General features: G+C 34.0%; 1 protein-coding gene across 3 annotated transcripts in view; it reads left to right on the top strand.

Moving 5' to 3' along the window:
• Window positions 1–25,637, top strand: part of CCDC91 (coiled-coil domain containing 91) — a 232,734-nt gene that overhangs the window by 124,211 nt on the left and 82,886 nt on the right. For all 3 annotated transcript variants that reach the window (XM_081127169.1, XM_081127171.1, XM_081127170.1), the window contains one exon: window positions 12,493–12,600. In XM_081127169.1, coding sequence (XP_080983295.1) covers window positions 12,493–12,600 — 108 coding nt within the window. The remainder of the gene's footprint in view (window positions 1–12,492; window positions 12,601–25,637) is intronic.

Here is a 25,637-nt window from a genome sequence, read left to right as displayed (position 1 = left end):
CAACTTCACATCATCTACTGCAGGAACTAGGTCAAAAAAATCTGCAACCTATTCATATTTAAACAACTTGAAACACCAAAGTATTTTGCACTATTATTATGTATTCTTATCTTTTTCTACATTTAATAATGATATATAATAACTTATAAATCTTTATTCTATGAAGTACTTCTATTAGGAGAGATGATTATTTTGAAGTCAGACAGACCTGTATCAAGTATTTGCTGACAGTGTGACCTTGCGCAGTTTCTTATGTATGAATTCTAGTTTCCTTATTTGTAAATTAGCAAATAAACCATACAACCTATTCATAGGAGTGTTGTGAAGATCCATGAGATAATGGATACGTTGCATGATTAATAATAATGCTGTTAATAAATATTAGCTGTAATAGTTATTGTTTTTATACTGAACATACCAATTTTCTAGCATTGTAATTTCAATACTTTGTCATTATCTTACAGCTGATTATTAATTGGCTTACTTACAGCTGATTATTAATTAGTTTACTACAATCATACAATGTGGATTCTTGTTTTAATCTTTGGAAATAACCAGTTAAGTGAAAGAGATTGTCGCCCTGCCCTTCTTAGCCATGGGTTCCCCTTAAAAAATCCAGCATTCTTTTGTTCTTTTAGAAAATAAATAGCTTGCTCCAGATTGATGAAAAGGACATGTGAAATTCTGTCAAAGTACAGAAGAAAACAAAGCTAACACTAACCTAATGCGCTACTTATGCCAACTTTTCCCATAATGTTTACTTAATTTTGTTTATTTTTTCTCTTTTATGCCATGATTTAAAAAATCTTTTATCCTGATAATTAACAACAGTAAAGTAAATGTAGATCTTGGAAGGCTTTCCACAGGAGCACGCCACATCTAAGATTGTTTATTACAAGTAATGTAAGAATTTTCCTTTACTTTAATTGGGCATTTTTTCCTTGAAAATGTCATTGTCTGGTATATATACTGGCTCAGACTTCACTATTCTTTCTGTAATTTTCACTGTCAAAGATTACTACCCATGATGTATTTTTTTAAAGCTTGTAACTAGTTGTATTAGTGTGATGCTTATTTGTTTAAGATGCCCTCAGCAGTTGTCATGGATAAGGGTATCTTAACCCCTTGGTTCTCACTTTGGCAGCATATAAGAAATTACTCCTGTTGTTTTTTAAAGATGCGTATACCAGGGCAGGTATCTTTTCTGAAAATTTAAATCAGTTGATGTAGGAGCAATCTAGCTGGTTGCACTTTCTTTAAAGTTCTAGAAGTCATTCTGTTACTCCTACGGGGTTGTTAATGATTATTGTAATTTCCCTTCATATTTATTTGTCTGTGAATATATTCTATCTATTTCAGCCTGTTGCCATATTTTCCCATTTGTATCATCTAATATCAAACATGTCAAGGTTTTGTGTGTGTGCACGTGTGGATTGATGGATGTATACATGCACGTGCAAGTTTCCCATTGAAATCACTGGGAAATTTTTCCATCTAAGAAAAATGAGAGATACTCTAACAGAACCAAATTCACTGTAGGATGGACTACTCTTTGTTTTTGGAAATTTAAAAAAATCAAAAGTTTTAGCTATAACTAAGAAAGTAGAATTTATCCTGTATTAAGATTTTTTAAATATAACTTATTGCTTTCCTAAATATAGGATAAGTGATCACAGTAAGAAAAATTTTCTTTATAATGGAGGATTGGTATAATAGCACAGAGAGACTATCAAAGAAATTCATACATGGAAAAAAATACAGGCATATTTGCTAAAACAGATGTGATATATTGCATCATATATAATATAGATGTACTGTATTGCTCCTTGTTTTTCTTTTCAGAATTATGTCTGTACACCTCTATTGGATTAATACAGGGGTGGGCAAAAGTAGGTTAACAATTATGAGTACACAAAACACAGAGTTTATTCTTGTATTATTTTTATTTATTATTGTATTATCTATTTGTATTATAACTGTAGAGCTACTTTTGCCCACCCCAGTATATTGTTTGTAAATGCTTGAGGTAAAGCCATATTAGATGCTGACACATTCTTAAAATTACTTTCTTTTTATCCTAATAATTTTGGGGAATTTTCCAAAAGAAGTACTAGTTTGACTGTGTTAAAGTTGAAAGCTGGAACTTTTGCTAATGTGCTTTATCAGTGAGTGAAAAGTGCTTAAGAAATTAAGTTCAACATCTTTTTATTTTATCTTACTTTGAGCCTAGTTCATTAAAAAATCCAATTTGACACAAATAAGATACGGACATATTTTTTGGTTATCATTTTTGTTTTGCTACTATATACAGACTGTTCAAGGCAGTGACAACAGACTCCTCTCCTTTTCTTCTTTTTTTTTTAATGTGGTGTTTGCTTTAAGGTAGGTCAGTTAGAAAAAGAGCTTTCCCTTTTGAAACTCTTCTTTCATACTGAAGTTACAGTTGCAAGTTATTTTCTGGGTTCTGGCTCAACTTATTTATTTTTAAAATTAAATTGCAGTCTCTTTTTAAATTAAATTTATTGGGGGTGACATTGGTTAATAAGATTATGTAGGTTTCAAGTGTACATTTCTGTGATACATGCTCTGCATATTTACATTGTGCGCCCACCACGAAAAGTCAAATGATCCTCCATTGACATATATTAGGCGCCCTTTACTACCCTTTCCTCTGATAAACACCATACCGTTGTATGTGAGTTTCAGTTTTATACCCTTCATATGAGTGAGAGCATATGGTTCTTAGCTTTTTCTGACTGACTCATTTCTCTCAGCATGATATTCTCAAGGTCCATCCATGTTGTCACAAATGGCAGTATTTTGTTATTTCTTATGACTATTATTCCATTTTGTACATGCACCACATCTCTATCTAATCATCTCTTGAAGAACACTTCCCTTGTCTCCATGTCTTGGCCACTGTGAATAATGCTGTAATGAACATAGGGGTGCATATATCTTTGCGAATAAATGTTTTCAAATTTTTGGGGTAGATGCCCAGAAGAGAGGTTGCTGGGTCATATGGTAACCCTATTATTAATTTTTTGAGCAACCTTTATGCTGTTTTCCGTAGTGGCTGTACCCGTTTACATTCCCACCAGCAGTGAATGAGGGTTCCTTTTTGTCCACAACCTCTCCAACACTTGTTATTGCTTGTCTTGTTGATAATAGCTGTTCTAACAGGTGTGAGGTGGTATCTCATAGTAGTTTTGATTTGCATTTCCCTAATAGCTAGTGAAATTGAGCATCTTTTCATATATCTGGTAGCCATTTGTATGTCTTCTTGGGAGAAGTCCTCTGCTTCTATTTTAATTGGATTGTTTGTTTGGTGTCGAATTGTATGAGTTCTGTATATATTTTGGATATTAACCCCTACTCAGAGCTGTTGTTTGCAGATATCTTCTCCTGTTTGGTTAGTTACCTTTTTGTTTTGTTGGCGGTTTCTTTTGCTGTCCAAAAGCTTTTTAGTTTTATATAGTCCCATTCATTTGTTTTTGCCTTTACTTCCCTTGCCTTTGGGGTAAAGTTCTAAGACCAAGTTCTGTAAGTTTTTGTTGTATAAACTTAAGAGATTAGACATTTTTCAAATCATAGCAGATAGGAGAAATATTTAAATGTTGAATTTTGACAGTTGATAGATTAGCAAAAATAGTGATCAGAAAACTAGCCTGAAAAAGGCAAAAAAAATGCAGTTTGGTTTAATATTTATATGTAAACACCAAATAATTTATATCTATTATGATCTAAGGTGTATACCCTCTTCTCAAACTCTAAGAGCTTTCTTTTCTCACCCTTTGTGTGCATGCTTTTGGCCAAATGGAGTATATTTACAAATGTCATCCTTTCATACAGATAATCTACACTTTTCAAGATATCTACTCTAAACTAGACACATAGACATACACACCTATTTCTCTTTTATATTCTTTGTTTCTGAAGCTTGACTGAGTTAATGTTCTTTAAATTCTGTGTATTGAAACCTAGATGCCAAAAGCCAATGAGTGCTAGTTATATGAATAGTGTTTATAAATGCTTGTTTGTTTTAATGAGAAAGCAAGGAATGGGCAGGTTTTTTTTTTTTTAAGTCTTAGAACATTTTATAAAGAGAATATTTAATATAAATATTTTATCATTTTGCATTAAGTTTCAGAATATCAAATCTGTTACATTAGAGTCTTTAGGCATACAAATTTTCTGCTGCCTCTAGTAAAAAATAATGCAAAATTTCTACATAAACTTAAGTTGTTCTGAAATTATCTTGATTGAAATTACTGATATATTCATTTCCAATGTTACCCAACCTTGATTTTACTGAGTGTGATGGTCCTCTGTGAATTTTCTGTAAAGGTTAAATATGCTGTAAGTACCTTTGGTAAGGATTCCTTTGAATTTTAGCAGTGTACCATATGTTAAATGCCAGCTTGGAGTATCACATGCCTGTTGTATTCCATTTTTCAAAAGCACCCACTTGCTAATGTTTTATTTGAACTCTTCAGTTGTTTGTACTAGTTTATAAGAGAGAACATATTACATTTAGGAGACCAATTTTTCCCAGGGTGTAGAATTACTTGTATTGTATAAAGTTCTGCTCCAAGGAGGGGGAAACAACTTTGTTTTCTCTTCTTTTGATATTTCCCTTTGATTAGAGATTGCTAACTTTTTGTGCAAAGGGGAAAGTAAAAATTAAGATATGTGAGACTTGTCATATATCTTTTAGTTTGAATTCCAGTATTTTGTTCATCCAAAAGAATGAAATAAATTTATAGTTTTAGTTATTTGATAGAAAAAGGATTCTCATAAATTCCAGCTTTTATCGTATGATCAGATTTTTCCTGGACAAATAAAGATGTTTGCTGTTGCCAATAGAGTTTGGCCTAACAGCATGCTAGATACTAGTGATTGGTTTGGAAATAAAGACTTGGCATGTCTGTTCTTATCCCTCCACCAAACTTAACCTCAGCAGAGGACTGAAAAAGGTTTGGTAGTTGAGAATAATTCTTGTGTGCTCTGAGTTTCCTGGGCTTAGCCAGACTTTTGCATGCAAGGCTATTCTTGTGGTTTTTCTAGCCGAGCCAAAACCAAAAGGCATTGGAAACCTTGCAAGAAAACTTGTTCTAATATAGATTTAAGACTTGCCTTTATATTGTGACTGGATCATCAGCCTGATAGTTAAAGGAATGAAGGGAAAATATTCTGTATTGAGGATATAAATTTCAAATTTCTGCTTCAGCACAGACCTTGAGAAATTTCTTCAGTGATTAAAAAATGTTAAGTGATTAGAGTTTATTTAGTTAGTAGTTTCTTAAGACATGTAAGACCTGCCTTTTCCCCATTAGTTATTTTTCGCTTGCCTTGTGAAGTGCTCTTTAAGTGTTATGGGTTCCAATGAATATCATGTCAGGTTAATATTTGTGACTGATGTTGATCAAACTTGGAAATTTAATCAATAGCAGTCCTTTCCCATCTAGGTATTAATTATAGATTTATTCTTATTATCATAAAAATTCAGGCTCTTCTATCATAAGTATATTTTATGCATAATACTGTCTTTCCATGTTGACCGCAGTGAAGCTTGATGTGTTCTGATGGGATTGAAAGTTTTTTCAAATCTTCCTTTTATCTAAGCTTATTCAACAGGTTTTTTACCTCTAGTAATAATGCTGGAGGAGTGATTATATAGTAGCATCTGTGAAGAATATCATTTCTGTAACTATTCCAGTTAATGTAATAGATCAGTTATGTGGATCTTAATCTTTCATTATTCTAATGAACTGAATTGTCATCAGGGTCTTTCTGGATTCAGGCATTTTCAGTTTTAGATATTGCCTGAAAAGAGTTTCATAATTAGGCTTTAGGAATAAGTTGAAGTGTGTGTTACAGATTTATTTTTATTCATGTTTTATTGGCCACTAATTTTCCAGTTAGTGAAGGGATACGTACCATAGTTCTTAAGGCAGAAAAGATAAACTGATGAAAGTTATTCTTACATTCATTTAATTTTCTAAGTCCAAATTGAAGATATGTATGCAAAAACCACTGTTAAATTTTTAAAATTTTCCCTGTTTGAAAGGATATGAGAGGAATGGTTAACTTTATTGTTTTCTCTTAACTATAAAACACAGACTCTGAGGAAGGAAAGCAGAGACATAAGAATCAGTGACATTTGGGAGAATAGCATTTTAAGGTGTAACATTTCTAATTAGTATACAACCCAGCGTCAAAATAGAAGGCTGGTTTTGATTTTATCCTTAAGTTCTAATTAATCAGCTCTGGGGAAATTTGACATATGAGAATATACATCTTATACCAAGGATAAATTATTAAAAGATAGAATGATTTTCCCTAATATATTCAAAAGACATGCAAGTATGAATTGTAAAAATTAAATTTTGCTCTTATTGTGGTCTGGGTATTAGTCCCCTTTACTCCCCAGGCTTTATCTTTTCCAGAGGTGAGATAATTTATTTAAAATTGTCATGTCTCCAATTTGCAGTGAATTGATTATCAGATTGCTTTATAGCAATGAGAAAGGAATTCCATGTGAGGAATAATCCATATAGATCCTGATTTTGTCCATGTAGTCAAAAGCACAAAGTTCAAAGGATATCCTTTTTTGGTGTTTAGCAGGATATTCACGTAACCAAATTTTTGGGGGTAATTAATCCACTCTGACAACCTAATGTTGGTGCTCACGTTCAGCCAGAAGCACCACTTTGTGCCATCTTAAAAGACTCAGATACTTCCATAGCAATTAATGTGTTAACAATTCCTCTGAGCCACTTAGATGACCTTGTCCCTTCTCCTTGGGCTTCTCCCTAACCCCACACAAACAGGAGCTGGCACTGGAGGGAGCCTCTGTCACCTGCTCCAGTCCTGGGATGGCACTTCTAATTGCTGCCCAATCAAAAAGATTTTAAGTATTTTACATATTACCCTGAGTACTATAACATCTGTAATATATGGTTAACTTTTATCTGGAAAAGAACCCAGTGGAAGTGTCTTACATTATCATCTAAGTTCATAATTTTATTTTCTTTATGATTAAAAAAAAGGAAAATTTAATCTTTGTCAATGTGTCTTCTATAAAATTGATTTAATTGAAACCTAATTTTTCTCAATGTTAATTGCTTTTTAGTGTGAAAATAAAAGTTCTTTCTAATCTTTGAGATCTTTATTTGATGAATGAATTTCGATTAATTTGGAGGAAAATTCTTCACTTTAATGGTCTTAAATCTAGTAATTAAAAGATAATATTGATCCTAACTTAAATCCACAGAGCATGAGTTTCATTTGTCATGAAAAAGTAGGGAATTTAGCTCTCAAAAAACAGCAAATGGTTAGAACAATACCACCTTTTCATATCATCAATATAAAAAATTAAATTAACTGTTATGATTTCAAAAAAGTCCTTTATTCCTTCATCATTGGCAATGAAGAAACTCTTTTATTCTTCCCATTGATTAGATAAGGAATGTAAGACAGAGAAACTATGCCTTGATCAAACACATATAAGCAGAGGAGGAGTTTTAAGTAAGAGCCAGTTCCCTCAAAGCTTGATGCAGGGCTCTATTCAACAAATTGTACTGCCTTCTTGGAATGTTAATGCATGTGTTTGTAGGCCAAATATTTCTGACATCCTGATGGGCTTCTTTTTTCCATGGTCTCTGATCTTTCAGAAAATGAGGTGCAAGGGTCTTTAGTGTTTAAAAACCAGGTTGTTTAAACACTGAAGTGTTTAAATCTTTCATTTAACCCTATGAAAGATTCTGAAAAGATTGTTTTAGAATTCTCTCTCTCTCTGTCTCTCTCTGTCTCTCTCTGTCTCTCAATGAAACTGCAGCTCTTACTCAAGTCACAAGGAACAATATTGTGGCATCTGAGGGAGAGGCATATCCATATGGCAGCTATTCAGAAGTTTAAAGTATCTGGAAGGCAGACATGCAGAGCCTCTGCGCTGTACTTAATTTTAGAAACTTCTTAATTTTAATGTGTTGTCCATGGCACAAAAGAAATTTTCACTGGGAGACTTTTGTGGTGTTTGAGGTAGCAACTCTTATGTTACTAGAATCCCTTAACAACAAGGCCAACAGGAATGATTCCCTCAGTTCTGAGGATTTTCTTTGGCTTTCAGAGACTCTAAAACACTTTATAGCATGGCTAGACTGTATTGAATTTCCATGTTTAGATCTACACCCATAATTTAACATTTTTCTTTTTGAATTGTATGGTACCTTCTGCACTGTAATTCAAATACGTAGAAAAATCTGAGAATCACTGCAATTTCAAATGCTTGAGATCTGTAACAGGGTAGATTTTCAGCAGCCTCAACATGACCTTGTTACTTCTCCTTTTTTAAATTAAGGAAAAAGGAAAGGAGAAATCTTTTTTGAAATCATTTTTCCATAATTTTCAGTCACAATTCCTTTGTTGCTTTCTAAAAAGAAATATGGCCAAATCCATTACTATCACTACTCAAGATATCTGGAATTTGCTCTTGAGAAACATGCACCTTCATTCTCCCCAAAGGTTGAATTTACAGGGTCTGAATATTGCCTAACTTTTGCCAGCCTGGGTAGCAGGAGACTAGGGACCTGAACTTGACTATGGAGACACTTTTGAGTAAATGAAAGCCTTAAGTCCAGATTGAAGTCTTTTCCCTAGAGCAATGATTTTCAACCTTTTTCATCTTGTGGCACATATAAGCTAATTACTAAAATTCTGGAGCACACCAAAAATATATTTTTTGCCGATCTGACAAAAGAACTTAGGTATAATGATTTATTCACACTGGATGGCTGTTATTGTATTAGCTGCTGTCATTTTTTTAATTTACCAATCTAAGGGAAAAGAGGTCAGAGCCCCTGACTAGTACTCAGGTATTGCATGGTAGTTGTTTTTTGTTTTTTGGGCTTTTTAAATTTTTTTTATTGTTGACACTATTATAGATTTCCCCCCTTTGCTCTCCTCCACCCAGCCCCCCACCTTCACGACATTGTTGTCTTTGTCCATGGGCTATTAATATATGCATGCATGTTCTTGGCTAATCTCTTCTAGCAGCCCTCCTTTCTGATAGCTGTCTGTCTCCTGTATTCATGCCTCTGGTTATATTTTGTTCATCAGTTTATTTTATTCATCAGAGTCTACATATAAGTGAGATCATACGGTATTTGTCTTTTTTTGACTGGCTTATCTTGCTTAGCATAATAATCTTCAGGTCTATCCATGCTGTTGCAAAGGGCAAGAATTCCTTCTTTTTTATAGCCATATAGCCAGAATGGCTACCATCAATAAAACACAACAAATGCGGGTGAGGATGTGGAGAAGAGAGAACCTTAGTGCACTGCTGGTGGGAATGCAGACTGGTGCAGCCACTTTGGAAAACAGTGTGGAGTTTCCTCAAAAAATTAAATATGGAGCTGCCTTTTGACCCAGTGATCCCACTTCTGGAAATATATCCTAAGAAATCCGAAACACCAATCAGAAAGAATATATGCACCTCTATGTTCATAGCAGCATTATTTACAGTAGCCAAGATCTGGAAGCAGCCCAGATGCCCATCAGTAGATGGGTGAATAAAAGCTGTGGTATTACATGTTTTAACAATTCTGAGGCACACTGGTTAAAAACTGCTCCCAGGTCCTTTTACACTATACTTTTACTTATTTTTTATTTACTTTTTATTGAATTTATTGGCGTCTCATTGATTAATAAATTACACAGTTTTCAGGTGTACAGTTCTGTAATACATCATCTATATATTGCATTGTGTGCTCACCACCCAAAGTTCAGTCTTCTTCAGTCACCATACATTTGACCCCTTTGCCCTCTTCATCTTCCCCCTACTCCCCTTCCACTCTGATAATCACCAGCCTGTCATCTGTGTCTGTGAGTTTGTTTTATTTGTTCATGTTGCTTTCTGCTTTGTATCCCACATACGAGTAAAACAATATGGTTCTTGCCCTTTTCCATCTCACTTATTTTGCTTAGCATGATGCTCTCAAGCTCAAGAACAGAACTGTATTTGTTGGGATAACAGAGTATAGTTTGGGTTGCAGTAGTCTGCTGTGGCTCTACTTCTCTACTCACTTAAATTCCAGCATATATTATATTGGTTTTGGGTGGTGTTTGACCTAATATCTGTGTTCTATGAGTCTAATAATTGTAGAATTTATTACATACTTTCCCTTCCAAGGATTTTGTAGTCCTTCCCACACTCTATTTTATTTACTCAAAATTTATCCTGTAGAGTAGAAAGAATGGACATTTCTAGTCTAAAATAATAACAAAAAGTTGAAATCCTTGGTAGGGATTAAATGTACTCAGCAACAAATTTGGTAACTGAAGTTGGCAGTTATAATTTGAAGCTTGGTGAACTTTTCAGTGAATATTGGTACCACTCATATTGTGACTTAAAAAAAATATTAATCTTAATACAAGGGTCATTAATTACCAAATAGCTATTGTATGTGTCTACTACTTGAAAGGAACTGTATAAGAAATTATGCGTGATAAAGATGAGTAATATATAGTTCCTGTACTAAAGGTACCCACAATCTTGTTCACACCTTTAAAATTATTGTTAAAGAAGTGTGGTAAGTAGTTTTCCTCAAGTTCAGTAAATTAAATTCCTTGAGATGAAACAGAAAGTCTCTGATAGAACTGTGGCTAAAACCTAAATATGTTGAAAATTAATAAAACATTCCCTGCCTTTGGTAGCATTTTTTTTTCATTATACCATGTTTGTATACATCTTTATTTTTCTGCTTCTACACATCGTGAGTCTTAATTCTTTATATGTGTTGAAATAGTTTAAAAAGGTCATATAAAGGAAATAATTCTTTGATATATCTTTTTGTATTTTTGTATAAGCCCATGGGAAGGCTTCCTTGTGTCTTTGATATCTGTAGAGGCAATTACAGAGAAAGAATAAATTGCAGGGAAATATTAAGATTAATGTTCACTTTTATATTTACAATATATGAGAAATTTAAAGGTGATTTTTATGGTGTATTACATTGGAAAATAAATATCCAATTATATAATAATAGATCAAGCCATAAAAGCAGGTAGCTAGTACCAATTGTGTATTTGTAAGAATGTCCATAATGGTTAATATTCTAGTTGTGAGGATAGTTTTTGGAAATTACCTCCTTTGTTTGTAGTAATTCCACTGTTGAGTTTATTTTGGTTAAAACTCAGTCAGAGTCCTGTTTTCCTTTACTAAGTTTACTAGTAATTCTGCAGCTTTAGAGTGATGATTGTTGAATTATGGGAATGGTAGCATCAGCAGACCGTCTAACATTTGCAAGAGAAAGTTAATTATCTGAAAATCTGAGGCTTATCCAGAGGTTTAAAAAATATTTTATCTTAGTGTTATCTAAATACATGTAGACTTATTTAGCTTCTTAATGCATGTTGCTTCCAACCAAGTAAATCTATTTTCATAACAGAGATTATTTAAGAGATTTGGCTTATTTTTTCATATTTTGGAGAATGTGCCAAACGTCTGTTTTCTATAAGACGTGTGTCTGTTTCAACTTACTATTTTGATTGAGTAGTTTATTATCCAGATAGACCTTCAAAAATAGAATATTTGCTTAAGAGTTCTTATATATATGGTTGAGTGCATATTTTAGAATAATTTGGGGTTTATAAATAGTATGTAAGATAATATTGGGGACATGTTAAGTATAACATATAATGCTTAAAAAAGAAGAGAAAAAAGATAATATTCTAAGCATCTCGTAAGGAAGTGAGTGGGTGGAACATCTTCAAATGCTGATTTGGCTTCCCTTAGAACAGCGTTAATGTCTTTGTATTTAACTGACTGAGTGAGGTTCCAACATTTACACTACCCACTTGGTTTTGTCCAGTCTCCCAAGTTTTATTACTTTTTACGAGTACTGCCTTGAGATTCTTACTGACTTCCCCACTTTGACTTACACCTTTTCACAGGGATGTGAAGTTCCTGGGGGGCAGTTCTTTTATGTTTGAAATTGCTCAGAGTTTCCATCTGCTTTTACTTGACTTGTGGTCTTGAAGATCACGCTTGGCCCATGGGTATTACAGTGCGCCGAGAGGATGTAGATTTTGTCAGCCAGTGAAATATGTCTGGGTTTTTTCCCTTCTTTTTTTTTTCAGCAGCTTTCATACGCTTCTCATCCTGTGTGGTCTTCACTAAACTGAATTTATATTTAACAGAACTGCTCACTCTCTTTATCATCTTCTATGACTTGGCCTTTTTAAAGGAGAGGTGTGTGGAAGGAACATCTGGCCAAAAAAGCTGTAGTCTTGGTAACGGGAAAACTTAAACCAGAAAGCTTAAAGTAGTGTTATATATGAATGTGCTTCAATATTCGCAAACGTGTGTTTTCTAATGCAGAAGAGGATCATATTTCAGATATGTACAACTGTCAAAAAAATTCTCATGCCAACCGTAGATTCTGAGTTTTGTCTGTGATCCAAATGGCTTTTTGTTTGTTTGTCTTTTAGGCACTACTACAGTCTTCAGTTAAGCAACAAGTAGAAGCTATTGAAAAACAGTACATTTCTGCAATTGAGAAACAAGCACATAAGTGTGAGGAGTTGTTAAATACTCAGGTAATAAAACTGCACATCCATTACATATTTATACTTTTCTTCTGACTCTCCTCCCCTGAGAGCTTTATAACTATTTATTCAGTTTCGTACCATTTACTTTCCATGGTATATTTTGGAGAAAAAAAATATACTTATGTAAACTCAATGTTAAAGTTTGGGAATTTTATGATAGACTAAAAATAGAGCTAAAGGGCTAAAATATATGGGACTTCCTCATATTAATAATAATTCTTATGTTAATGTCTGGGTTATAATATTATTTATCAAATAAGAGAAGCAAATAGCTGACTATAAATGTGTTATTGCATGTGTAGTGATTTTTAGTGGTATAAGATTTATAAAAATTTTTGAATTTTTAAAAGTATTTATGCTTGAGTTACTTTTCATTGCATAAAGGCATTGGTTTCTATTTGAATTTTTCCATAAGTTTTTTTTTTCCTCTTGATTTAATGTCCTAGAAGGCATTAAAGACTCAATTGGCCTATTTACATTAAACAGTTGACCATTTATGGATGTGTCATAAATAACAATGCAAGGAATTCTCAGCAACATTTGTTAATAACAAAACTTGGTAGGTGAAAATGAAATCAACTTTACTTAAAGGATCTATTTTATATCATGGGAAGAAACTATACTAAGAATTAGGAAAACAGAATTAGGTATAGAATTTAAATGGAGATTTCTAAGTATGCAACTGCATCCCCAAGATAAAGGTCACTTCTATTAAATATTTTTCAATGGCATTTTAATAAATGGCTTGGGAGAGGAAATACACAGGGAATTTTACAAATTTGATCTTAGCAATTATACTCTTTTGGGTGCTGAAATACTAGGTTGTCTCAGGTATGAAGCTATATGACTTCATAATATAACAAAAATCACAGAGAAAAACTAAGGTCATAGAACCGTGAAAACAGCATACGGTGTGTATTAGCCAGGACAGGCAGATTATACCCTCAAGTCTCTGGCTTCAGATAACAAGATTTATACTTTACTCATGCTACACATACACTGAGGATTATCTTGGGACTACGTCTCATGTTGTCCTAACCCTAGGAAATAGCTTGATAGTGTCATTCCTACGTAAAACATTACCCGTTATTGTTGCAGAGTGAAAACAAGCCCAGTCAGATTTACTACCAGTAATTCAATATTCTGGACTGGGAATGACACTTTTATTCCCCATTTATATTCACAATGTCCCCTCCCTTCCCCCAATCATAATGGGGCCAGGTAGTGTGATCCTACCATGAACCTGGAAGGGAGAGAGCAGGAAATAGATGATAAACAGCACAAATATACCACAGTCTGCTCTTTTGGTCACCAAATACTCAGTCTCCATCTCACAGGCAAATTTGGTTATCCTGTCCCTGCGGGTGAAAATCTGGAAGTTCTATCCAGCTAATGCCTCAAGCTCAAAAGTCGAGGATTTCTGGGTGATAGGTGGGTTATGATGTGCTGCAGTTTCCATATTATCTGGCCCAGATATGTAGTTCTTTTTGACCTGCAGAACTAGAAGCCAAAACATATGTTGTTTACCTACAACCAATCTAGTGTACAGTGATGAGACAAAGGTAGGGTATGTGCTCTAATCACTGTCAGTAGCAAATACTAAGAATCAGAGATGCACAGCTATCATTAGTATGTAGCAATTCTGAAGTTTCAGTGGACACATTAAATAAGAATCTCTGCCTTGGGGATAGGATTGCTCTTTGATGTGCCATGATTTTCTTTTCGGGGTTTAAGGGCAGGGTCTTTTGTCCATTGTGTTTTATGCTCCTGTAGGTTTTAAATTTTTTAGTATCTTTGTTGGTTATATCTAATGTAGTTTTGGAGATTATACTGGTTTTCAACCTGCTTTTTGCTTATAGAAAATTGGGAGACATGAGTCATTTTATACAGCTAATAGTCCCAGTTCAGGGCATTGGTTCTTATAGCTTCTTATCTGTTTGATTACAGTCAGCTTCATTTAGTGAAAGCAAAACAAACCCACAGTTATTTCAGAGATCTACTTCCTCGATTTAATGTGTTTATATACTTTCCACCCCTATGTTTGTCTTTCTGCGTCTCTCTCATTTTCTGATTAAAAATAACTTTATTTATCAAATCTGGTGTGAAGAAATCCCAGTGATCTCTTTTCCCCAAACCACGTGATACAAATGAAAGTACATATGCTATAGTCACAGCCTTATTGGGTCTTTGCTTAGCAACACCTTCATCAATTGAATTTTTAACAGTGAGTATGACTAACATACACTTGATTTTAATACTTGCTGCAAGTCTGAATTTAGTTCGTCTTTGTTCCTCAAAGCCTTCCAGTTTTTTCTTTTAGAAATTGAGGTTGTGAAGATGGTCATCTCTGCAAGTTCCCAATTTTATGAACTATTTCTATTACCTGTAATTCATTGCTTGTGAATTATCTTTTTCTTGTGAATTTCGTGTTGTCTTTTTTTATAATGCCTTATTAAACATAGCCAACAGCAGAGCTAATCAATGAATTGAGCAAAGTTGTAGGTTAAAAGATTAACACACAAAAATCAGTAGTGTTCCCATACACCTGCGATGAACCAGTCAAAAAGGAAATGAAGAAAGCAATTTAGATTACAGTAGCATCTTAAAGAATAAAATACCTAGAAATAAATTCCACTAAGGAGGTAAAAGACTGTACACTGAAAACTACAAAACACTGCTGAAAGAAATTAAATATAACCTAATAAGTAGAAAGACATCCTGTATCCATCAATTGGAAATATTTCGTGAAGAGCATTTAAGACTTCCGCAGGACACTTAGAAGATCATAGGCAGTTTGGTATGATGAAATGCTATTTAAAAAACCAAACACTAAAGGGATTTCATTAGTAGGTAAAACCATGTAAAATGTAGAAATGGTGATCCCACACTTTTTTCCAAATCATATTTCTTGAGATGTCATTTGAATTTTGAATAATAGCTGAATTGTTCCTTAGGAATAATTTAGTTCTGTGTGTGTGTGTGTGTCTTTCTTTTTCTCTCTTATTTTTAGTTCTCAAATTTGTACCAGTGGTTCTGTACTAAGGTTACTATTGTAGGAAACTCAGGTTATGGCCAATTTTTTCCCCAGTATACACCATGCTGCAATGACTAATTTAGCCCATGTATTACCTACCCCCCCCAAAAAAAATAAAAGATTTGCTTTTCAGTTCTAAAGCATTAATACATTAAACAAAGGAAAATTAGTTTTTCATTGTTTCTTCAGCAAAGATTTCTAGAAGTGAAATTAATTACATGGAAATAACCTTTGTTATTGTTAACAGTTTAAGGCTTTGTAATACATGTTTAAAAAATTCCACATGTATCAATTTATAGATAACAAGCAATACAAGAAGATACTCATTCACTAGGCTCTCACCAGCAAACTTTTAAACTTGTAATTTGATGAGTAAAACCTGTTAGGTTTTTATGATGGTTCATTTTATGTCTCAGCTTTGCTAAGCTTTTGGTGATTAATTGTTTGGTCAAACACTGGTCTAGATATTATTGTGAAGGGTTTTTGTAGCTTTTATGAGCATTCATTATAAGTTGACTTTAAGTAAAGTATAATACCCTAAATAATGTGGGTGGGCCTCATCCAATCAAAGGCCTTAAAAGCAAATACTGTGGTTTCCAGAAAAAGAAGAAATTCTTCCTCAGTATTATGATATAGAAATCTTGTCTGAGTTTCCAGCCTGCCCTAAGGAATTCCTACTTGATAGCCTCTACAATACCGTGAGCTACTTCCTTCAAATAAATAAATCTCAATTTTTCTCTCTCCCACCTTCCTCTTTCTCCCTCTCCCTCTTTCTCCCTCTCCACATATCCCATTGGTTCTGTTTCTGTGGAAAAGCCTGTTTAATGCAGTTTGTGACTTTGTATTTACTTGCTTATCTTTGAGATTACCATGACTTTTGAAGGATGCTTAAGAACTTTGTTATGCTTTTCTATACATACTCTGTGCTATTTATCTACAGAGTTTTGATTAGCTTTTCATACAGTCACTGAAAGTGTTAGCTGTGTTTGCATCTGTGACTGATCACTTCCGTTGCTTTAGGATATGCCAAATGCTCACTTTAAATCATATGATGTATTTATTAATTTGTATGTGTAGGTATTGAGGAATTCTGGCTATCTTTACTCTGTATATCCAAAAGTACGTACTATAATTACATCAAAGAGTCAGAGTTTTCTCACAGATTCAAATAGAATTCATCCAGTTATGTTAATTAATCAATGCTTTGGTAATTATTTTTTTATACTATTATAGGGATAATAGGTAAAAGGGTAAAGTAATTTTAAAATCCAAATTTTACAATAATTAGTGAAAGATATTACTTGCTCTATTTTCTTTTAACTTAATTTCATATATAATGGTTAGAAAACAATATCAACACTAATTTTATTACTTGTATAAGAATTTTAGTGTTATTATTCTAATCCATTCTTAACATACCATCAGGATCACTTGAGTCTCATTCTCATAAAATAGTAGAAAAAGTGTGCCTTGAGACCATTTATCTGAAGGAAAAACACCTTTTATTACCTGCTAATTGCTATCCCAAAGGTGTATAGTGATACGTTGGCAGATTGTGGTTAGCCGTAAAATTATTTTTCTCTCTTACCACATACTTCACTTTATTCTCCATATATAGTAAATTTAAGAGAGTGAATAAAGAAGTGACATTCTACATCAAAATCCACTACACAGAAAATAATGAGGTTCCTTGCTATTTCTCTTGAATATATTCTTTGAGAGAATAGACAGATTATTATCCTCATTTAAAATAATATGCGTGATATTTACATTAAGAAGAAAGCCATAGCTACCATCAACAAATCAACGAACTACAAGTGCTGGCGAGGGTGTGGAGAAAGGGGAGCCCTAGTACACTGCTGGTGGGAATGCAGACTGGGGCAGCCACTATGGAAAACAGTATGGAGTTTCCTCAAAAAATTAAAAAATGGAGCTGCCTTTTGACCCAGTGATCCCACTTCTAGGAATATATCCTAAGAAATCCGAAACACCAATCAGAGAGAACTTATGCACTCCGATGTTCATAGCAGCACAATTTACAATAGCTAAGATCTGGAAACAGCCCAAGTGCCCATCAGTAGGTGAGTGGATAAAAAAGTACACCATGGAATACTATGCAGCTGTAAAGAAGAAGGATCTTTTATCCTTTGGCATAGCATGGATGGAACTGGAGAGTATTATGCTAAGTGAAATAAGCCAGTCAGAGAAAGACAAGTACCACATGATCGCACTTATATGTGGAATATAATAAACAAAGTAAGCTGATGAACAAAATGGATCCAGAGACATAGAAGCATGGAACAGACTGAGGGATCTCAGAGGGAAGGCAGGGGTGGGGGAGTGGGTGGGGAGAGATTAATCAAAGAATTTATATGTTTATAAGCATAACTCATGGACACAGACGCTGGTCTGGGGAAGGCCTGGGGGTGGGGTGGATGTGTGGTGGAGGGGATCAATGGGGGAAAAAGGGGACATCTGTAATATTTTCAACAATAAAGATAAACTTAAAAATATATATATATATATTTACAATGAATTTAAAATAGCAAAATATAAGAGAATGTTTAAAGTACTGAAATACTTTATTGTTAAATAAAATAACCTTAAATAGTTTAAAGAAGAAGAAGAAAGCCACAGAAAGACCAGCCCTACTCATTGCTTGGGTAAAAATTTGTAATGATGATGAGAAATTAGAACTTCTTAATTCCCGTGTAATTTTGTGTTCTCTAATTCCTGTGTTTAGTTTTATTTTCCCTTTCTCTACTCTCCTTCAGTACAAAAATCACAAGTTTTTGAGAGAGGGCATGTGAAGAAGAACAGACACCCTAGAGTAGTGAAAAGATTGTTACTGTGCACCAACCTGCAGATAATATGCACATGATCACCTGTCCAGGTGCAGTGTGATCAAGGAACTTACAAATTAAAACAGTAAAACATGGCCTGTGATCTTTTGACGCATTTAAAAAAAATTGAGCTAAGTGCCCTAGACTGAAAATGGAAAAGTACTTAACTTTCAAAAACAATGTTGCACAAACTGGCGATTATAATGGTGGCTCCTGGAATGATTCCAGATGGATTGCTAAAGAAGATAGTAACTTCTGGAGCCAAGATTGATTTGCTAAGAAAATATTGTCCAACTAAACTTACACAAGGCTACCAGTCAGGTAAAGATTATCTAACCTTTAATAAATTAAGTCTTTTCACAAGATCATTGTGAACAAAAGCATGGACTATATGAGGGAAAAGGCATTAGATAAATAATTGGCTAAGTGGCCACACCAAATGGAGTAATATCTAGTTAAAGGAATGGCCTGTAGTGAAATGCCACAGAGTACTGTTTTCATCATCTCTGCTCAATAATGTTATTAATGATTTGGATGAAAATATTGAAAGCATTTTTTTCACATTTTTATATGACATGAAGTTATATTTAAAATGAGTTTTGAAGGCTGGAGTAGTTGGGCTATATGCAAAGTGAAATTCAAAAGGAATAAATGTTAGCATTTTATACTTAAAACTTAAGCATCAGCAGAGGGTTAGGAACCCAACTCAGCCATACAACATGTATTTAACATTTAAGGGTTTTATTTAGTAAGTTTTAAAAACTAATGTAATTTTACTTTGATATCAACTTTCCAAAGGTGGGGGGGGAGGGAGAAAGAGTGGAGTCCCACTGTTTTTAAACTTTTATCACATAGTTCCTTTTAGTACTAGGTGTCATACTTTTAAAAGATTATTTTAATATTGGAACATATTTAAAGGACAGTGAAAACAAGGTTAAGGGACATAGAAACATAAAGTATGAAGAACAATTAAAGGCACAACTTGAAATAAGTTACCAATTTTGAAGTTCGTTATATGGGAAAAAAAGATTAGACTTATTTTGGATCATTACAGAACTAGGGTCAGTGTATTGAAAGTAGAGAGAGACTTTTTAACTCAACACAAAACTACAGAGTTATATTAGGGTTCACCTAACTATGACATTACTATGAAATCAGCTGTATTAGACCATTTTTACCTAAAATAACAGCTATTTCATATGGTTTAACCTACTATGAAAGGATAGTGAGTAGTGTTTTCTCAGGTTAGCACATTACCTTTCTCTGGGGTAACCTTGTCATAACATGGACAATCATTAAAGGGTAATTTGTGAAGGGGTTTCAAGCATTGGATGAGTAGTCAAATTAAGTATTCTCTAAGTTCTGGCCCCAAGATTTTGTGGTTCTAGAAATTGTGTTTAATTTGCATTCACTGGGCATTTGCTGAATGGAAATCCAGATAGACATGAGCATGAGTATAGTTCACATTATCATTCTTGTCTTAGAATTCCCTCATTTGCCTAGATACACAAATACTTTTACTATACTTAAGGTCATGATAAGAAAGTATTTTATATAGCGTTAGGCTGTTTACTCAAATCCTTAAAGGGAATATTTTTAAAAACAATGTCTATCTTTACATGGACAACTTAAAACACACCCATGATTTTATATCTGTAAACCAGTATCTTAGATATTTTTCTTCAGAAAGATTAATATTTTCTTTAAAATATCTAGTCTGGATAAAATTAATGCCTTGGTTAGAAATAATTTCTTGTGAAATACTTTTTATTAACTTCTAGAAGATAAAGTATTAAAAGCAAATTGCAGAAATAATAGTAAAATAACTGCTTATTGTAGAAAAGTTACCTACCCACTCGATTTCTTTGCTTTGCTCCGAGATTTTTAAAGTAACCTATGTTCTGTTTTAAATTATAATAATTTTGATGAAAAGGAGGCATGAGAAAGATCTTTATACTTAATGGATTCTCTATCATATAAACAATTTAATAATTTAGATTGGACATCTATTTATTATTTTTCATGTCTTACAATTAAAGCTCATGAATCAGAAGTTTGGTGTTAAATGAAACATAGTTTTATTACTTGTATACTCAAAATACAGCATTGTTTCAGTGGCCACAGGATTATCTAAATCAAGCTCTGAAATATTCTGCATTTAAATTCTCCTCATTTGAAAAACAAATAAATTCTCATCATTTGCACTTTTTTTTAAGGTCTGTTTCAAGACCTTAAAAAATGTTTTTCATGGATACTTACTAGTTGTCCATTTATTCCTATCGTGACTTAACCATCATTATAAAGCCTGTAACACTGGATTGTATGAATCGTGGTGAAATAGGAAATAAGTAGATAAATGAAGTGAGGATAGAAGCTCAATTATGAAATCACCAGATTTGCCATAACTAGCATGTCTTAAAAAGCATCCTGTCACCTCTCTCAGAGTAAAAAAAAAGACCTGGAATGAGTGGAAGGCTTTATAGTAGCAGCAGCCTCCAGCTATTTCAGGTCAGCTTCTTCTGTTTACCCCACAGTGCTGCACTATTAAAGCCCATAAATCAAAGGCTGCCAGGAACCCACCTGTAGTCTAACAAAGTTTGGTTTATAAGGTTGCTGCACAAGGGATAATATATACCAGGGGAACTATGAATGTATTTAAAAGGGGGAGTAGGGAAGAATATTGTAGGATTTGGGGGAGCTGGGATTAGTCATAGAATGATCTGGCAAAGATTTGTAAGAATTTATTTTAAAAAGTGACTGGAACAATCTGAGATCTTTAGAACACATGAGTCTGTCTAGAGTTACTGTTAGATTAGTTTTTTCTGTGGTCTTATTTTAAAATAAAAGAGTCTGAATAAAGTATTGATAAAAGCTTTGACCTTAGATAGTCCGTTATGCACATAATGGGCAGGTCCAACACTATTTATTTTGTGACTCAGCAGTGTTTTGCAAATGTGGTTTTTGTTCCCACTCATAGTTCTCCCACTTGGGTTAGTTGTCAGTAATATTGTTTTTTACCTTATCAGGGTAATTGTCATATTTTTCTGATTTAACATCAAGTGAAGGGTGTTAATCATACTCCTCAGCTCACCAGTTCATGGCATGTTATTGACACTATTGGGTCTTGCAAAGCCCGTGTGTGTGTGTGTGTGTGTGTGTGTGTGTACATACGTGAAATTTTTGTCTTTATTCATCAGTTTTCATCCTGTGTTCCCTCTCATTGGGGGAACCATTTTAATATGTCCTATTTTGCAATCTGTATGTTGCTATTTTGTGTGCATGTATTTTTATTTTACAAAATTGGCATTTTTGTATAGAACTCATTCTGTTTCCTACCTTTTTCTACTAAGTTCTATGCCTCTAAAATCCACTAAACATTATGCTTTTAAAATTCAAAACTGTTGCTATTTGTATGTGATTTCCTATGTTTTAACATCTTTCTGTTACTATGTGTAAGTCTAACTCACTTTCTAAATTGTAGACGCCATAGAATGAACCCACCATATTTTCTCTATCCACTCTTTCATAATGGACTTCTAGGTTGTTTCTACTTCACCGAACCAATAGCTTTTACGTGTTCTTATAGTTCAGTGCAAGAAAAAAGAAAGCTTGTCCATCCATTTGTCCATCAGATGTTGATACTTCTCTCCATCTAGGAGCGTAAATGCTGTGTGATAGGCTATGCACATATTTAAATATTGCCAATTTGTTCTCTAGGATGGTAGTGACAGACTGTAGTCCTACCAGCAATACACAGATTCCTACATACCCCAAACCTGGCATTATCCAGTTTCTAATTTTTACTCTTTTTAATAATTGATACCTCTTTCTTAATTTGCATTTTAATCAGAAATTTGTTAATTTGGGGCATTACCTTTTCAATATATTGCCTACTCATTAGTCTTTTTTTTTTTTTAATTGAAGTGGATCTATATTATTTGTCAATTTGCAGGGGTTCTTTGTAAATTTAAATATTAATCTCTAAAGGGTTTTAGATAAAATGAATTTCTTCTGTCTGTAAATGGAATACTAGCTTTGTCCTGAGTGTCTATTCCTAAATAAAATCCCTAATTTTAATATAATCAATTCATCAGTTTTTTTCCTTGTGGCTTCCCTTACTATCCTTATAGCCAAAGGCTTACCTGTACACTTCTTTCCTACTAACTTGATAATTTTATATTTCACATTTTGGTATTTTATCCCCATAGAGTCTAACTTTGTATGTAATGTTAGATAAAGATCCAGTGTCCATTTGTATGTTCCTCCTTAAAATCAGCCACTTTTCCTTGTAGCATATGCTTCACTCCAGTTTCTGGTTGAAAACTTATGCTTGATTTTTCAGCCTGACCTTAGGCAATTACCAAGGCTTTACCTGGCAGCCTCAAGGGAAAACTACTCTCCCCTTACTAGACTTGGCACACAATCAATGAAATGTAGCTGTGAAGGGAGTTACGTTCAAGTACTCAGGCCCCAATGGCTGGCCATGCTCTTTGCATAGCTGCATTCCTAGCTCAGGGATCTTCATTCCTATTTCTCTTTATCTGAGACCTTGGGCATAGGTCTTGAGATGCTTCTGCTTAGGCTTCCTTATTGGGAGGAGGGGGGAGAAACCTTAAAGACCCTTTACTCTGACAGTGTTCAGTACTTTCCCACTCCTCCTCCTGACTGCCTTTTTCAATCCCCACCCTAGGGTCCATAAAACTGCCAGACTGTTGTTCAGGACTCCCACAGCAGGGAGATGACTCCCATTTCTGTGCTACTTCACATGACCTGCACCTGTGCTCTGTTCCATGGGGGTAAATGGAATAGGGGGCGTAAATGGAATAGGGAGGAATCAGTGCTGCTCAAGTTTTAGCCACTTGCTTATACACTAAGTGATTTAAGGCTTCTCTGTTACTTTCATTTTCCCTCATTGTTGCTTAATCAGCAACTCCCACATCTGAGAGCTTGCTATCTCCAGTTCAGCTGAGCTCCTGACAACACTAAGGTGGTGTTTTCAGAGTACAGATTTTACACCAGAAGCTTCAATTCCAGCATCACTTGGGAGCTTGTTTTTTGTTTTTTTTTAATATATCTTTATTGATTTCAGAGAGAGGAAAGGAGAGGGGGGGAGAGAGATAGAAACATCAATGATGAGAGAGTCATTGATTGAGCCCACAACCAGGGCATGTGCCCTGACCGGGAATCGAACCCCGATCGCCTGGATCCTAGGTCGATGCTCAACCGCTGAGCCACGCCCGGCCGGGCAAGGGAGCTTGTTAGAAATGCAAGTCTCTAGCACTAGCCCAGACTACTGAGTCAGAAACTCTGCTCTGAGTCCATCAGTCTCTTTTTAAGTACTCCGGGTAATTCTGTTACATGCAAAGGGTTGAGAATCACTGAACTAATAAACAAGTACCCTTTACACATTGTTTTGTGATGCCTCTTTATCCTATATTAAGTTTCCATATATTACATGTGTCTATCTCTAAGCGCTCTGTTCTGTTGCATTAATTTATCTGTTTATTCATATATAAATACCATACTATTTTTATTACTATGTTTATTACAGTGTGGTATATCTTATTATGTGGTATGGCAGATCTCTGCTCTTCTTGATTTTTTTTTCTTTCAACACTTTAAATATATATATATATTTTTGGCTTGAGATAATTTTATTGCCAAATATCTTTTTTTTTTTTAAATTTACCTTTATTGTTGAAAGTATTACAGATGTCCCTTTTTTCCTCATTGACCCCTTCTACCCCGCCCCAGACCTTCATCACACTATCCATGGGTTATGCATATGCATATAAGTTCTTTGGTTAATCTCTTCCCACCCACCCTTTCCTTCCCTCTGAGATCTGTAAGTCTTTTCCATGTTTCTGTGTCTCTGGATCTATTTTGTTCACATTTATTTTGTTCAGTAAATTCCACATACAAGTGAGATCATGTGATACTTATCTTTCTCTGACTGACTTATTTTGCTTAACATAATACTCTCCAGGTCGCTCCATGCTGTCTCAAAGGGTACGAGATCCTTCTTCTTTACAGCTGCATAGTATCCCACGGTGTAACTGTCCCACAGCTTTTTTATCCACTCGTCTACTGATGGGCACTTGGGCTGCTTCCAGATCTTACTGTTGTAAATTGTGCTGCTGTGACTCCGCTTCTTTTAGCTTGCGTAGTTTCTGAAAAGAAGTCTACTGTAATCATTATCCCTTTCCTCTCCTAAGTCAAGTTTTGTTTATAAGTTTTTGTTTTCTGTTCTGGCTTTTTCCGATTTCTTCTTTTTCTTAGATTTTCAGTTATTTGAATATGACACACATAGGTGTTGGTTTTTTAGTATTTATCTTGCTTGGTTTTCTGTATGTTTCCTGGATCTGTGGTTTGATGTCTGTTATTAATATTAGAAAATTCTTTGCTATTATTACTTCAAATATATCTTTTTAGTTATTACTATTCAAATATGCCTATTATTCAAATATTAGACAGATGTTTTGCCTTTTAAAATGATCTTGTTGTTCTGTTCTGTGGCTTTTTTTGTTTTCGTCTTTGTTTTTTTCTCTTTACTCTTCAGTTTAGGGAGTTTTTATTGGCCTATCTTCATGCTCATGATTTTTTCCCATGCTTAAGTTGACTATACTGATGAACCCATCAAAGGCATTCTTTCTTTCTCTTTTGATTTCTAGCATTTCCTTTTGATTCTTTCTTAGAGTTATCATGTGTATGTTAGCCATCTATTTGTTCATGTTATCTTCTTTTCCTATTAGATTCTTCAGCATATTAATCATTTTTATTTTAAATCTTTGTCATATCTGAAACGGGTTCTTGTTTTTTCTTTGATCCTTCAGACTTTTATAGCAGTTTAGCATACCTTATAACTGATGTTAAGAGATGATTTTGTAACTATGTATGATGATAGATATTAGATTTATTGTGATCATTTTTCAATATTTACAAATATTGATTCATTACATTCTGTACCTGAAACTAAATAATATATGTCAATTATACCTCAAAGAATATGAACATATTGTATCATGTAATATATATTATGGTAAATAGACTTTTAGTGAAAAGTTTTGTTGTTTTGACAGGAATGAGCAGCAGTGTTTAATGTTTTCAGCTGTAAGTTGCCAGAGGTTTCAGATGCCTAAAGTTCCTTG

This window comes from Miniopterus schreibersii (genome assembly GCF_964146895.1).
Source record: "Miniopterus schreibersii genome assembly, chromosome: 2".
NCBI lineage: Eukaryota > Metazoa > Chordata > Mammalia > Chiroptera > Miniopteridae > Miniopterus > Miniopterus schreibersii.
Note: the sequence above shows the minus strand (reverse complement) of the source record. Positions and strands in the feature narration are given on the sequence as shown.